We start from the raw sequence: 16,481 nt of genomic DNA, 5'->3' as shown, positions 1-16,481 counted from the left end.
GAGCAACGGGAGAGACAGGAGAGGTCTGCTGTGCCATGTGGGTCAGCTCCCTGGCCAGGGATTAAAATCCTGCTGCAGTAGTTGTGGATTGCTGCATAGTGCTGATGTTTAACCCCTTGTGCCACCAGGGAGGCCCCTTCCTATACATTTTAAACCACAAATTTACATGCACTACTCTGAGAAGCAAAAAAATAAAAATGTTATGTTTGAGGAACAAAAGTAAATGAATTGCTCTCATAGACCTTCACACTTGGGGGATAGACAGATGTTAATTCAAATAACTACAGTTGTTACTAATATTGTAAATCCTGCCTTTGCTATTTTTAAGTAGATAGCAATGCTTGTTGGAAATTTGTGAAAAGAGACTCTAAGTATGGTTTGGAGAGTTTCCTTTGGGACAAAATCCATGACTTCTGTAACATACATTTTTATTGCTTGGAAGGTGAGGTGGTTTCATTGTTTTCTGCTTTGCTCCTCAAAATTGAGCTTGGAAGTAAGTGTGGCATTGTTACACACTCATGTGTGACAAGTTTTGCTTGAAAATAGTGTTTGTTACAGAAAATTCTATAATTTCAAAATGCTAGGATTTCTTAAAAAAAAAAATAGAAAGCTACTCTTTGATGACTGTCATACACCATGATGGCATGTCCTCTATTATACTGACTTTTGCCTGCAAAGAATCCTTGTCAACCCTCTGAGGGAACATTATTCTGTCTGACCTTCTATCAACACTGAAACAGGCATGCCCAGTCCTATCAATTCCTAAAACAGGCATGCCCAGTCCTGTCAGTGACCATAGCAGAAAAAAGACAAACTCCTGGGGAAAGTTCATTCTCTTGCCCATTTATCGGCCATACAGCACACTCAGGTCTTCTGCTGGACAAAGCAAATGGTCTTGGTAAACCAGGAAGACACAGACACTCAGAGGGCAGCTGAACCAGCAACCTGCCTAGTCACTGGTCTTAGCATTTGTAGGGTAAGGAAAAATGTCAGGCTTTTCTGCCCTCCCACCATCAGGATAGATGATGGATCCTTGTCCTGAATGCATGCCTGATGGCGGGCACCTGGAATAGGGTGTGGGCCTAGGTAGATGGGATTCACCTGGGCTAAGACTGTGCTTTTGAGGGCGGCATCTTGGGGACACCAGCAGAAGACGAAGAGAAGCAGAGAAGCAGAGAAGCAGTAGAAGCCGAGCAGAAGCTGAAAGAAGCAGTCGAGAGAGAAGCAGAGATCACCGGAGAGCCCAGATAGAGTGAAGACTTGCTGGGGGCTGGGAGGACTGCCAGCCTCCTGGCCCCCCAGCACCCTTGCCTGCTGTGTACCGGGTAAATCGCAATAAAAGACCTGCATAAAACCACTGAGGACTCTGACTCCTTTACCCAGTCTGCATGGGATCCTAGAAAACCTGCACAGTGTCCTATTCCTGCCCCTACAGCATTCAAACAGGCTAGAATGATAGTGTTCGGTCTTTGATGCCACTTGCTCCAGCTTCCAGCTTTGTCAAGTATGAAAATGAAGGCACAGAGATTTTTTACTTTTCCAAGAGCACAGATTATAACCCATATCTCTTATTGACTATGATGATGTATTCTGTCCACATTAGTATAGGCTCGTTGATAGCGGGAAATAAGGGGCACTAAAACTGGCCAACAAGAGTGTCCAAATAGTTTACCAGTCACTGTCAGAGTTTTTAACCCATGCACACAATTGCAAGACCACTCAGGTACAGGGAACAACAATGTTGGATTTATTTAACCCATGGGGGAAACAAAGAGTCATTCACACCACAAGTGGCTGATTATCTCAACACAAGCAGTGTCCAGTGTTTTGAAGTCCTAAACAAAAGAGACCTAAGATGACATCTTCCCACCACCAAGGAACTAGAACCCCTGTTCCAAACAGAAGGTCCAAGATAGTGTCTTCCCACAACTGAGGGCCTAGAGCATGTGGCAGCCAGACAACAGGCCGGGATCCAACTCACGAACGGTAGCAGAAGGAACAAGAGATGCTCATGAAAGCTGCCAAGATATGCCAGCGCAGCACCAGACAACACTGGGAACAGCAGCTTCAGCAGCCTAATGGCCCACATTCATACAGCTCAGCAAGGCCCTGGCTCCAGGCATTGGCCTTCACATCCAGGCTGTAACAGTAGCAAGCTGGGAACAGTTTAAGTTAATTAGCTACCTGCAAAGCCTCTCAACTTTTCTCCTCTGGGGTTGGCTGCTGGAGGCTTCTCCACATCCTTCAGAGGCCCAAAACAGCCTTCTGGAAGATCAGCATGGTGGGGGCAGGAATGGCTAACCCTGGAATGGCCTAAGATCTTAGAAAACCCTGAATTCCCAAAAATGCTGAAATCCTGGGTGCTGCTTCTTCTGTCCCTTACATTTACTATAAGAACCTCCCCTCCTCCCCCACCAAATCTTTGTCCATATTTTACCTGGGGCTATTCATCCTCAACTGTGGCCCCCTTCCAGGGGGCACCACTGAAGCCTTTGGCTTCAGCCCCCATTTACATTATAGGCATAGGTATATACATAATTGTAGGGGCAAGAACAGGGCACTGTTCAGGTTTTCTATGATCCAGCAGACCGGGTAAAGGAGGAGTGAGTCCTCAGTGGTTTTGCAGGTTTGTATTGGGATTACCAGGTACACGGCAGGCAGGGGTGCTGGGGGGCCAGTAGGCTGGCAGGCCTCCCAGCCCCCAGCAGGTCTTCACTCTGGGCTCTCTGGCCTTCTCTCGGCTTCTTCTGCTTCTTTCTCGGCTTCTCTTTCAGCTTCTACTGGCGTCCCCGTGACGCCGCCCTTAAAAACCCAGTCTCAGCCCAGGTGAATCCCATCTACATATGCCCACACCCTACTCCAGGTGCCCGCCATCAGGCATGCATTCAGGACCACAAGGATCCATCCTCTATCCTGATGGCGGGAGGGCAGAAAAGCCTGACATTTTTCCTTACCCTACAATATTGTTCTCTCTGAGGAAATGATTTTGCTGCCAAGCTGTTTGGTGGGCTGAATTACATGGGGAGACACTCATAGCATCTGGGATAATTGAGCATGTGGGATGTGCCAGGCTAGGGTCATTCACACACAGGGTTTGCCTCGAGAATATAAATTGTGTTAAGTCCTTCCATGTTAAATGGCAGATGCTTACTCTTACTGTAGGGTAAGGAAAAATATCAGGCTTTTCTGCCCTCCCACCATCAGGATAGATGAGGGAACCCTGTGGTCCTGAATGCATGCCTGATGGCGGGCACCTGAAGTGGGTCCACCTGAGCTAAGACTGTGCTTTTAAGGGCGGCGTCACGGGGACGCCAATGGAAGCCGAGCAGAAGGCAACAGAGAAGCTGAGAGAGAAGTTAGAGAAGCAGAAGCCGAGAGAACGCCAGAGAGCCCAGAAAGAGTAAAGACTTGCTGGGGGCTGGGAGACCTACCAGCCTCCCGGCCCCCCAGCACCTCTGCCTGCCATATAACTGGTGAACCCCAATAAAAGACCTGCAAAACCACTGAGGACTCTGACTCCTCCATTACGCGGTCTGCATGGGATCAGAAAACCTGCACTGTGTCCATTCCTGACCCTTTACACTTACAAATGAGCAGACACACAAAACTATATTCAGTGTAAACTTTTAAGTGGGAAAGATGATCCTCCGAATTCCCCAGGGAAGAAAATTGTGCAGGACAGAGAGCTTGTGAAGAGTCTGCTTTTCTTAGGGATATCTCATTGTATCTTTTCTTGTGTTGAAAATATTAAACTATGAAGAGCCCCAAGGCCCTAGAACTGTGGCAAGAAGAACATCCCTTTTGAGGACCCTAATACAGATATTGATCAGGAGAGGCCCACAGGTGTGGGGCTATGACAAGTGGCCTCTCCCAGGGCCAGTCAGAGCTGTCTTACCTCCTCAGTAAAGCACAAAACACTGATCATCCTTGGCTCTGGCAAATGTATGTGACAAGCCTTGTGACTCTGAGACCTCAGGCAGGACAGGTAAGAGCTGACCATTGTTTTCCTCTGAGGGCCCCATTGGACATTCACAGCCTTGTAATTGGCCATTATAGACTGTGTGCACACAAATGCTCTTGACCTAGTTGTTTTTTCTCTTTGCATTTGAAACCCAGGAGAGGCACCTGATGTGGAAAGACTCTGGGAAATGGACATCCCGCAGTGACTCACAGTGTCTAGAAATAAATGTGTGGCTAAGTGATACAATTTTGTCAAATTGGACTAGGGACTTTTTTTTTTTCTTTTTCTTTTAAATATTTATTTATATATACAAGTACTGGGTACAGTCAGAGCATGGGAGGGTGAGAGAATTCACCAGAGACAGAACAGAGAGAAGGGGAGCAGAACAGGCAGAAGGACCGAAATACACTGCTGAGGGGAGCAGTGGGCACGGCAGGAGAGGTCTGTGCACCATGTGGGACCCTCGCCGGTGGCCAGGGATGGAACCAGCACTGCAGAGGCTGCGCGGGCAGCTTCACAGCCCAGTGCTCAACCACTGCACCATTAGTGGAGGCCCTAGGGGACTTTTCTTAGGCCTGCATTTCCTTACCTTTGTGGCAAGAGAACTGGACTAGATAGGATGACAACCAGCGTTGTCTCAGGGGCCTCCCTGGTGGTGCAAGAGGTTAAAATGCAACCTATGAAGCTATCCACAGCCACTGCAGCACGAGTTCAATCCCAGCCGAGGAGATACCCACATGGTGCAGCTGATCTCTCCTGACTCACCCGCTCCTCCCCTCAGCAGTGTATTTCAATCTGCCTGTTCTGCTCCCTGCTGTCTCTGGTGAATCCTCTCACCCCCCATACCTCTGGCCTATACCCCAGTTCTTGTATGGATAAATAAATAAATCTTAAAAAAAAAAAAACCTGTTTCTCTTAAGATAGTAATTAAGTGGGGGGAGTTTGAAAGGGCTGGGGGCCACATTCTCAGAGGCAAAATGTAATATTCAGATTGTCTCTGTAGACACAGAGACAGATGCTGGTGTTTTTGTAAGTCCTTATTTTTCATACTGTGAGCATCGACTTGACCAGCTGTTTACCTGGAAATAGAAGGTGAGGTGTCACTGCACCTGGACATAATTTCCCCCAGCCTTCTCTGACCGTGGGTACCTCTCCCCAGGAGAAGCACAGGCAACTGGCTTCATTTCCAAAGATACGGTGTTTAAACACAAATTGGACCTCATTTGAGGCATTTGTGAGTAAAGGAATGTGTGCCTTCCCTTTTCTCAACATCAATTTTCAAATCCTGAGTGAGGGACCCACCAACTCCAAAGGCATCAGGTTTGTCTTGTAGTCTTTTTGCTTTTTTTCCTCAGGAGATGGAAATGAGCAGAGCAGATGTGTTTCGGATTTGTGTTTACTGAGTGTGTAAAATAAAGATGTTTCTTTTTCCATCTGACCACCTGTTTTGCTATAAAAGACTCCTTGAGTGGTTCTCAAGTAGATTATAAAGTGTAGGAAGTGTTGCGAATCGAAAAGCGGATGTAATTTGGCAAAGTAAACAGAAACTAGAGGATGAGTTTGATATAGTAAGTCAGTGTTATTGTTTCCACCCTGTTTAACCAAACCAAACTCTCAAGTTAACTCAGCCACAGGCTCATTTACCTGGGTAATTGTGGACCTGCCTGTCTCCTTGTAAGCAGATGAGAAGCTCCTGTGAGTCAAATGAACACATTTGGTTTGGTCTAATTCAAGATAGTTCAAAAGTCCTGTTTAAATGTGTGCACTATTACCATTAATTTCCTGAGATCTGTTTTGTGCTTCAAGCTACAATGAATAACAGCTATGTACTTTCTCATCATGAGGGTCACTAAATCCCTTGGTCTCTCTCCTCCTTGAAAGGTTATCTGATATGATCTCAAAGGCCCCTTCCCACTAATAGTTTTGAAATCCATGAAAATATGTTGTGGAATATTAACAAAACAATGTGTGTTTGCCTGTCTTTTTAATCTTTTGAGAAAGGACAGTCATTTAAATTCTTTTTTTAAGAAGGGCAGTTTTAAAGATTCAATCATTTCCTTCTCTCCACTTGAAAAAGATTTTTAATACATTTTAAACATGGAAGACTATAAATCTGTCATACTGACCACTAGCGTATGTGAACTACTCAGGCATGTCATATCTCTTTTGTGCCATAAACCATGAAAATAAATGACACTATAATGGTTGGAATCCCAGGCCAACCCCATCCTGTGCCTGATTCCTTTTACCCTTGTTTTTGGTGATAGAAGAAACTTGAGGATGAATGGGAATAGATAATTTCAAAAAGTAATGCCAGGCCTATTTAAATAATTTTCTATAAAATGTGAAACTTAAAATGTCTTGTGAAAACATGATTAAAGGGGGAAATCTATGGACTTCAAATTGCTCTAAGAACACTTACATCTCCTCTAGTGAGCAAAAAGGGAGATGATATATTAAGTATATTTTTATAATTGAATATAAACAGTCTCGCATTAGATTCATAGTGTGTTCCTGTGCTTGCTAGTTTTTTGTATATTTTGTGATGTTGCTTTCCATAAACTTTGAGCCAGCATTCCTTCCATGGCCCTTGCGATCCTCCTCCCTAGATTGTTGGGTGCAGGTAATGAGTTAGGGGTTTGTGCACACAGGTATAGCTTGTAGGTGTTCGAACTCCCAAGACAGAGTAGAGCAGGGGCCAGCAGAGATGTCTCTGGGTCTTCCTTGCACTATCGTTTGATTTTTTAAACACATCCACGTATAAACTGTTGAAAATAATAAACTCCACCTGATCATTTCTTCCCCTACAATTTGGAAAGTTTGTATGTAGACTGATTGTTTTATCAAAAACATATTGCAGGAGAAGTTATGTGACTTAATGTTATAAATCTACTTGAGTTGGGCAATTTTTGGTCCCCCTTTTAGTTGCTGAACAATAGACCCTTTGCAGTATGTGAGTTTCTCAATTTCATGGTGCAAGGTATATTTTAGGAAAGACAAAAGAAGTCAAGATGTTTTCTTCTGCAGTGGAGTGTGCATTATTTTTTAAATCACTTAAAAATACAGATAATAAGTGGAACAGCAATATACACAAATTTGTCAACATTCATGTAAATACTCTAAGGCACTGTGGTTTTTGATGTTGTCCACTATGAATGAGTTGCAGACACACTGTCAGTCAATTTCTGTAAAAATATTTATTTTCAATTATTTTGCATGACTATGTGAGCTGCTTGTCCCACAAGTGTGTCTTTTACACATTTATTTGATTATCAGAGGAAAAGATTCTCAGGCAGGTGAGGTATACCTGACTTTAAAAAGATAATGAATACAAAGTAAAAATCAAAATCAACAAGCAACTATAAACCAGAGACAAACTATGGGGCGGGGGGGTTGAGGGAGGGGCAGTGAGAGGAAGGACTAGAGCCAAAATAAGGGGGGGTGCAATTGTATGGGGAATATAACCATAATGAAAATGCATACATTGTGCAAAGATGAAAAATGATGTAAGAATTATATAAAATAAAATATTAAAAAAATATATTATCCATGAATTAAAAAAAAGATAATGATATACACAACAAAGTTTAGTTTCATTATTTTGGTAATAAAAGGAAAAAAAAAACTTAAGAGCTAAAATGGTGCGTGTATAATATAATGTGTTGTTGAATGTTATAACACAAAACTTTCAAAATTCACTCCCCCAACAATGTTGACTATATTGTCAAACAAAATTCACCAAAAATAGATACTGCAAATACATGGTAATACAAATTCAATATACTCCCTAATATTAAAATTTTAAGAACCCCATTTATGTTGATTCCCATTACAAAGGTTTTTATGAAAATGAAAACCTAATTCAGACAAAAGATGCCTCTTTCATTTATTTTAGTAATTACAGTCTAGTTACAGTCTCCTGTCTCCCTCTCATCCCACTTGTGCCCACAAGACACTGCATGGATCTCAGTGCAGCATGATGGCTCCCACATGGCCAAGGTCAAAAGCACCGGTGGAGAAAGTCCCCATCCTGTGTTTTTCAAATACAAAGCCAGCATGGACCAGCTCCAAGCCATAATTGACCGTGCGGATCATTGCCATCAGGAGCTGGCTTTCCACTGCAAGAAGTCACGGCTTTCAACTCGCAACAGTGAGTAGTAAGAATAATCAAGCACAATGCACTGTAGTTCCCACAAATTCACAACAACCACAGAAGCATGAGACATCTTGTGTCCACAAGTCACAATCTGGAAATTACAGAGATGCTTTTCCTTAGAGCAAAGAGGTCAAATTGTGTTTCTCTTTGCTCAAAGTTGGGAATGACCTGTAGTCTTTATCCATACTCAACTGGGCAACTAAGCAGTGAAAGTCTACATACAAGGCCCTTGGAATGCGCTGTCCTCATCTACTATGAAGTGCAGTGACCTCTCAATGATGAATCCTTAGAAAGGATTGCTAACAGCAGCATGGGTCAATTATCTGAAGGGGATTATTTTGGTGAGATTCTTTCTCATAGACTGAATACAATCAGTGTCTTGGGTGATTACTAGTTAGAGAACAATGTTGGCATCGCACAGCCCTTTCAGGACATAAAATAACAAAATGGTCAATAATTCTTTTAGCATATTCAGACTAGTCTTAATTTTTTTTTAAAAAAGAAAGTTTTTATTTTTATATAAAACATTTTTGATTTCAGCTTTATTTCTTTGAAATACCTCCTTTTGTATAATGTCAAATCCTACAGCCTCAATGAAACACTTTGGCTTTCTGGAGACTGGTCTCCCCATCTCTGACCAGACAGCAGGGGAGTGGAGCAAACAGAGCGTGCCTGGAAGGATTCACAGAGGTGCAAGTTTCAGTCTGTCCCTGGGCCACTATGGGACTTGGAAAATTGTTTCATCTTCTGAGTTTCAGTCTTCAGAGTTGAGACTCACATTACAGGGATTTAATTGCACATCATCTATAAAGTAGATGAATTAAGTGCTAGTTATTTGTAACTCTCGGGTTTAGTGAGTGTATTGTTAATACTTTCTGGTTTAGTGAGTTTATTGTTAAAATTAAAAGGTTTAGTACTTACTGTTAGTTGATTGCTGTCAAATAGATGCCTGAATTAAAGTGGTGTGCTCTCCCCAGATAAATAAACTCCCTTTAGGAGATTCAGTCAGTGCTGTGGAGCAATGCAGTTTTGTTGTGCAACCAAGGAAGACAAGGCAAAAGCAGAAGAGGGCTGGAATCAACCACTAACAGAGACAGAGAACATAACAAGCCAGTGAATTAGGAGACAAATATACATATGGTCTATTCCAGAACCTGGTCCCCACCCAGATCAGAAAGGATTCCTGCATGGAGAGCCAGTGTGTAGCCTATTGATTTATACATACTTAGCGGACATTTATTTGATACAAATATATATGACAACAATAACACCAACAAAAAGCAAGTATTTAAGTGGGGTAAGGGGAAAATAATTTGCTAAAGAAACAAAATAAGGGACTTTATTTACTGTGCTTGCTCGTAATACACATTTCTTATAAGGTGCTACTGGAGAATTTTCAGTGCAAACTTAATTTAGAGAAACTCATTTAAGCCTTCTATATGTCAAGCTCTTAAATAAGGTAGAGATTAGGTAAACAAATAGTATAGTCTAATACACCTTAAAATTGTTGTACTAATTTGCTCTTCATTATCATCAGACACAGACAGGTGTGCAGACCATGGATGTTACCTTTGTGTGGAGAGAGTAAAAGCAACCAAGCTTTCAGCAGAATGTTATGGTATGAACACAGTGTGAGGATCAAACCATATAAGAAATGTATAGAATAGACTGGGTGGGCAGTTTTGGTCAATATTCAGTTTTATTGCAGTAATTTTTCACTGTTCAGATTCTTAGAAGTTACTGGGAAACTAGAGTTGTGCTGATCAAGTACAGCAGCTAGAGTGTAGCAGCTCCCACGTGGCTTTGGTGTTGCAGAGAGGAAGGGGAGGCCAAGGACCTTCGGAAGATTATCCACAGGGTCTCTGTGTTAGATAGTTTGGGAATATGATTGTAGGTGGTTAGAGAGAGAAGTTCTGTGACAGTAAGCATTCACATACTAGTCAGCAATGTGGACCTTACGATGAACGCTAAAATCATCAAGGAAAATGGATGTGACTAAAGAGCAGGATTGTGAACCAACGGCCAAAATGGGACAGGTGTAGTTGTGCACCCTCGTCATCATGTCTGTCCCATTCTTTTTCATTTCAGCTTCTAATTCTTCTTTGAGTTATTCTTAGTTATTTTGTATTATTATTATTATTATTATTATTATTATTAGTGTTATTATTTTGGGTTACTAAAACAAATTTTGAATGGTGCCATATGCACCTTTCTGTACCTTTAAAAGCACTTAATGGTTTTTATTTCATAGAAAAAATGAAAAATTCTGATGTGGATGTACAATTATGTATTTACATATGATTTTTTGTTCTTTAATCTCTGAGAGAATAACAAAAAAATCTCCACTAACACCCTCTAGAGAGAAATTTTCAACTCATTAAAAAAAAAAGACCATTGATTTGGATTTCTTGGCACATATATTACCCACTGGGCCTGTGGTGAGTGGTAATGAATGCAGTCAATGTGTTTACAAGCTGAGAGGTTGTCAGCAGAAGCAGACAACAGGGAGCCATAATAAGCAGTGGCAGCTATAAATTAGGGAGCAGCTGGGAGTTGTTCCAGATTCTTCCAGGGGCCTGTTGGGGATAATCGAAGGGTTTGAAAGAGCACAGGAAAGTGGACAGGCTTCTGTTCAGAGCCAATCGACTTGATGTCACTTCCATTCTCCCTCCTGCTCTGTTTACTAGGGAGCGTTTGCCCTCCACCTGCCTACACACTTCCTCTTTTCTGATCACCATCTCCCAGGTTTGCTCTGGTTCCTGTCAGGTGCCTCAGCAGTGTTTCTAGGTCTTTAGTATAAATGTGCAGTCCTGTAGAATTGAAGCAGCCACTGGCCTGTGAGATCTGCTAAGCAGAGTGTTGTACCTAAGAGCTGAGTTATAGTTGGCTCAGAGATGTTCTGACCCTAAAACTTACCTGAGGCATGAAGAAGACTGTTGGGTGCCATTTCTTTAGTTTCCCAGTACAGAGAAACCCATTCAGTATAAGCAAAACCCATTCATCTCTAAGCAACTCTTTAAAAATGTGATTGAAAATACCAATGTTTTCAGCTAATAAATAAAGTGAAAGAAAGTCATACTGAGCATAATAATAGGAAATTCTTTGTGTGGCATTTTAGGATCTTAGACAGATTTTAGATTCAGTGAATAAATACCCTGGTTTTTATTTTGATGACAATTATATTTTGAATGTTATTTTCAACTAAATTATATAATTGTATTTCTCAAGAGAAATATGTGAATATCATGTCTGAATGATATTCAGGCACTACTTGCTTATTTTCTAATAATAATAAAAAAACAATATTGTGATAGCACAAGTCTTACTATTAAAATATTTTTAAATAACCAGAAATCCTTTTTAAAGTTATATGATTGTAGAGTTAAAATATGTTCACTTCTCAGTAGTCTCTCTATTTTAAATAGAGAGAAAGGAACTGTATTGGAGAGACAGGTAGTGGGGGGTAAAGTAGGTGTCACCTTTCTCATACTTGTCTTTCAGATGGAACCCCAGTGAGCTGGTGGGTTGGAAGAACCAATGAAACACACACTTACTGGGGAGGCTCTCTGCCTGATGCTCAAAAATGTACTTGTGGATTAGAGGGGAACTGCATTGATTCTCAATATTACTGCAACTGTGATGCTGCCCGGAATGAATGGTGATTTCCATATAATTTCCCTGTGCAAACTGTAATTTCTTTTTATTGTTTTAACTATGTTCCTTAAGCAGATAATGGACACAATACATAAAAAAACTAGATTTAAGAATTCCCTAGCAATTTAAAAGTATAATTTTTGATGTGTATGGTGTAATTAATTTGAAGCCTAAAATTTTAAGGTAGCTATTTCTGTCTACCTATGAATAATTAGTCATATCCATTTTATTTTTCTGGTAAGACAAAATAAGTACTGGATTAATGTTTACTATTTACTGACAGGAAAATAACAGACTTTTTAAAGTTTAGCCTGATTGATCACATGACTGTAGCATGGCTAGTCTATGAAACTCCCTAATTTCTAGTTGTGTTTTTAAATAGCCATAAGAGAGTGGCAGCCAAATTCTTGAGTCTCTGAAAGGGCATATGAGGCAGATAAAACTGGAGGTCTCAAAAGGCTGCAGCCCAAAGCAAAGGTCAACAAGGACAAGTCTTCCAGATAGTTCTCTAGTAACTAATTTAATTCCCTGAAAACTCATGTCTAGAGTCCTGCCCTCATGAAATTTGGGAGTCCAGGTTTCTATTACCTGGACTACTTGGATGGCCCGTGAATTAAGTTAACATCACCACAGATTGGCAGTACCAGTAATTCATCATAGAATTATATGAAACACTCTCTCTTTGTGTTGACTACACAGAGAAAATACCACCAAACATGAGCTCATAATCTACTGTCACATGACATTAGAGGAGAAAGGCAGGAGGCAGGAGAAACCACAAAGAGTAGATAGGATGTCTAAAATTCCAGAGAAGCGATGTGTTAGTAAGCATAAAATAAGTTCAATACATGAGCTGTTTGAAAATAAACACCGGGGTTATAGCATGAGAAAGCAAGCAGATACTATTAACAAAATGAGTGTGACTTAAAAAGAACTGAATGTTTAAAAGTGAAAATATTGTAATTGAAATTTAAGACTAGTTAAATCATATATTATACCCAAATGAACATAAAATTCTTGGAATGGAAATTAAGTGAAAATAAAGAACAAAGAATTTAGTACAGAGAAAAACAAAATGGAAACTAAAAGCAAAAATAGAGGAGGAGGTGGAGGAGACTAAACTTGTGTCTGTCTGAAGCTTCAAAAGAAAAGATTGGAGATAACTAAGAGGAGACAATATTGAAATAACTCAGAAATTTCCAAAATTGAGAAAATACTGGAATAACAACCAGGATAAATAAAACTAAATCCATATGTACATGAATGATTGTGAAATCAAAGAATACTAAAAAGAATGCTAGAAGGAATAGACAATTAGACAGCAAAATACCTTCCCTCAAAGCAGAGAGCAGCCATAGACAGTAGGACACTCTTGTCCCAGTTCAGAAGTAAAACAGTTGTCAGATTCCAAGCATTTACCCAGCAGACAATTTTATTTTTATTTATTTATTTATTTTTTAATTTTCTAGAGGCATGTCTTATTTATTTATCTATTTGTTTGTTTGTTTGTTTGGTTTATACATGCACTGGGTACAGTCAGAAGCCGGGAGGGTGAGAGAATTCACCAGAGCCAGAGCAGGGAGCAGAGCAGGCAGAAGGACCGAAGTACACTGCTGAGGGGAGCAGCGGGCGGCAGGAGAGGTCTGCGCGCCATGTGGGACCCTCCTCCGGTGGCCGGGGAGCAGCCGGGGATCGAACCGGCGTCGCAGAGGCCGCGGGCAGCTTCGCAACCCAGCGCTCAACCACTGCGCCACCTGGGAGGCCCCAGACAATTTTAAAAGTGAAACAAAATGGATCTCTAGACAGATGCTGAAGAAATATACCACAAAGAAATTCCACAAAAAAAGAATTTTAAGGAATCGTTTTTAGAATGAAAGCAAAAGAACTTATTAGGCCTCTCTGGGGGCATGGGGTTAAGTGTCAGCTCTATAATCTCTATGGCCTGAGTTAGATCCCTGGCCAGGGAGCTAACTCACATGGCTCAGCAGACCCCACCTGTCTTGCCTGCTACTCCCCTTAGCGGTGTATTTCAGTAAATCCATCTGTTCTTCACCCCACTCCGTCTCTGATGAATCTTCTCACCACCCCAACCCCCATACCTCTGGCCTGCTCCCCAGTACTTTTACACAAAAATAAAAGAGAAAAAGAAAAAGGGCTTGTTAGAAACATCTCAGATGCATGAAGAAATATATATATAAAAGAAATTTGTAAAGTCAGAGTTTAAAAACCAAGAGGTAAAAAACATCAATAATATATATATATGTGTGTGTGTGTGCGTTTGTGTGTGTATATGTATACATACATATATCTATGAGATTAAAAAAGTGAGAAAGCTGTGCCTCCCCTGGTGGCACAGTGGTTGAGCGCTGGGTTGCGAGGCTGCCCGCAGCCTCTGCAGCACCAGTTTGATCCCCAGCCACCGGCGAGGGTCCCAAAAAATAAATACATAAATAAATAAATAAAAAGAAAAAAGTGAGAAAGCAATCATTGTATAAGCAAGGATTATAACTTACAAAATTAAAAAGCATGTTCAGAAGTGAAAAGATTTAAAATGTGTTTTGTAAATATTTATTAACATTAAATTGCTTAAAGTGTATACCTTAAAATTTTAAATGTGATCTCTGAAAGAATAAAAATATAGTATCAAAAATGGATTATAAAACAGTTCATCCAATAGGAGATAGGAAATTAGATTAAAAACAGAGAAAGGAGCAAGTGGAAAATAAAAGCAATGTTTGAGTAATCATGAACAATAAATGTCACAGAAATATCCACTTTAATCATATATATCATATTGAATTAAAAAGTATTTCTTCTTTGCACATCCAGAAACATTGAAAATAAAATGCTAAAAATATATTTTACCAGACAAATACAATTAAAAGTAAGTTTCTAAAGAATGAATATGAACAAAGTTTACTACCTCTATGTAATAATGCTTTTTAATTTTGCCAGGAAGAACTAATGATCCAAAACTTGTATACTTCTAATAAAAAATAATTCAAAATGTATATAGAAAAAATCTGACAGAACTAAAACATATTAACAAATCAACCATGATAAGAAGAGGTTTATATATATTTGTCAATAAATGGAAAGTCAAGTGAACAAAAGTAGGGATATAAAATATATTTAAATGAAATTAGCAGGTTGATTTAGGCACATACAATTATATAATACAAATTTTCTTAAGGACACATGCGTATTTTTACAAACTGGTTTTCCTAATATTACATAAAATAAAACAAAAAATTACAATAGTTGGACAGTTTCTATGATTATTACAAGGCAGTGATTTTAGAAATGAATAATAGATAATAAGTATATATAATATAGTTCAAAAGCCACAAAATATTGGAAGCAAGAAAAATAAAGACTACGTTATTTATAGGCAATATGGTTGTCCACAAAGAAAACCCAAGAGAATATGCAGAACTATAAAACTATTGTTGAAATTAATGAGAGATTAGTAAGGTTACTGAATCTTAGAACAACTCAGTTCTTAAGAAGAATATGTTTCTAGAGGTATTACTATAAAAAATACTTGCAAAGGTAACAAACAGTATAGTACCATGGAATAAAGATAACATAAATATGAAATACTTGTGCAAAAATGATATTATAGAGGTTTATTATGAGAATATAAGATTTAAGTAGGTAGAGACATCATGTAATGACTACTGTCATGAATACTACAACTCTCCCCAAATGATTTTCTTGATTTCATTTAATTCCAAACAAATGCCAAATATCAGTTTATTCTTTTGGATGGTGACAAAATTCAATTTTAAAATTGAGTAAGAATAACTAAGACAATTCAGAAGATGGAAACAAGGTCAGAGAGAAGCCCTACTGGATATGAAAAAGTGTTGCAGTGATGTAGCAATTAATACAACCTGGGTCTCCCAGAGGGATGATCACACAGGGCAGTGAAACTAATAGCTTTCAAAATATATAATTCTGAATGATAATTATATTGTCATCAGTCCCTCTTTTTCTTAAAGAATTATAAAACATGAAAGTTGACCCAATATTTCTTCCATTCAGCCTTTCCAATAAACTAGTCAAAGTTCTATTATATCTCAAAAAAGTCTACTGAAAAACAACAAAGAGTAAGAATAATTTCTAGAGCTTGGTAACTAATAGATGTAGAATTTCTCTTACTGAATGCTTAAAACTATTGCAAAAAATTATCATGCGTTGTTCATAAAATTTAAAAGAATAGAAAAGCAAGGAGAAAACTGAGATGTAATTATAAATTAGGCAATTTTGAATGAATCTGATGGCATTGGCAATTTATGATATTTTGTGTTAATAAAGAACTTTTAAATAAAAGTATTTAAAATGTCCTTAGATTCAGGAAGGTACTTTGCAACAACAAAATGAAAAAGACTATTATAGGGCCTCCCTGGTGGTGCAAGGGGTTAGGGCGCAACCTATGAAACTATCTGCAGCCACAGCAGCACGAGTTCAATCCCTGGTCAGGGAGCTACCACATGGTGCAGCAGACCTCTCCTGACTCACCTGCTGCTCCCCTCAGCAGTGTATTTCAGTCATTCTGCCTATTCTGTTCCCCACTCTGTCTCTGGTGAATTCTCTCACCCCCCACACCTCTGGCCTGTACCCCAGTTCTTGTATGCATAAATAAATAAATCTTTAAAAAAAGACTATTATAATATGTGCCTTAACACACACAAAACATATGATTTT

General features: G+C 39.6%; 1 protein-coding gene across 2 annotated transcripts in view; it reads left to right on the top strand.

The window, feature by feature from the left end:
• The window catches only part of LOC311174615 (contactin-associated protein-like 3), a gene marked incomplete at its 3' end in the record, with an annotated part of 162,038 nt that overhangs the window by 108,415 nt on the left and 37,142 nt on the right, over nt 1-16,481 (top strand). Inside the window, exons 11-12 of one of the 2 annotated variants that reach the window (XM_084239190.1) lie at nt 7,914-8,111; nt 11,619-11,775. In XM_084239190.1, the coding sequence (XP_084095316.1) occupies nt 7,914-8,111; nt 11,619-11,775 (355 nt within the window). Of the gene's footprint in view, nt 1-7,910; nt 8,112-11,618; nt 11,776-16,481 lie in introns of both variants that reach the window. The other variant, XM_084239189.1, reaches the window with a different exon arrangement.

This window comes from Talpa europaea (assembly GCF_964194135.1).
Source record: "Talpa europaea genome assembly, chromosome: 7".
In the NCBI taxonomy this organism is placed as follows: Eukaryota; Metazoa; Chordata; class Mammalia; order Eulipotyphla; family Talpidae; genus Talpa; species Talpa europaea.
This window is presented reverse-complemented; position numbering and strand designations above follow the sequence as displayed.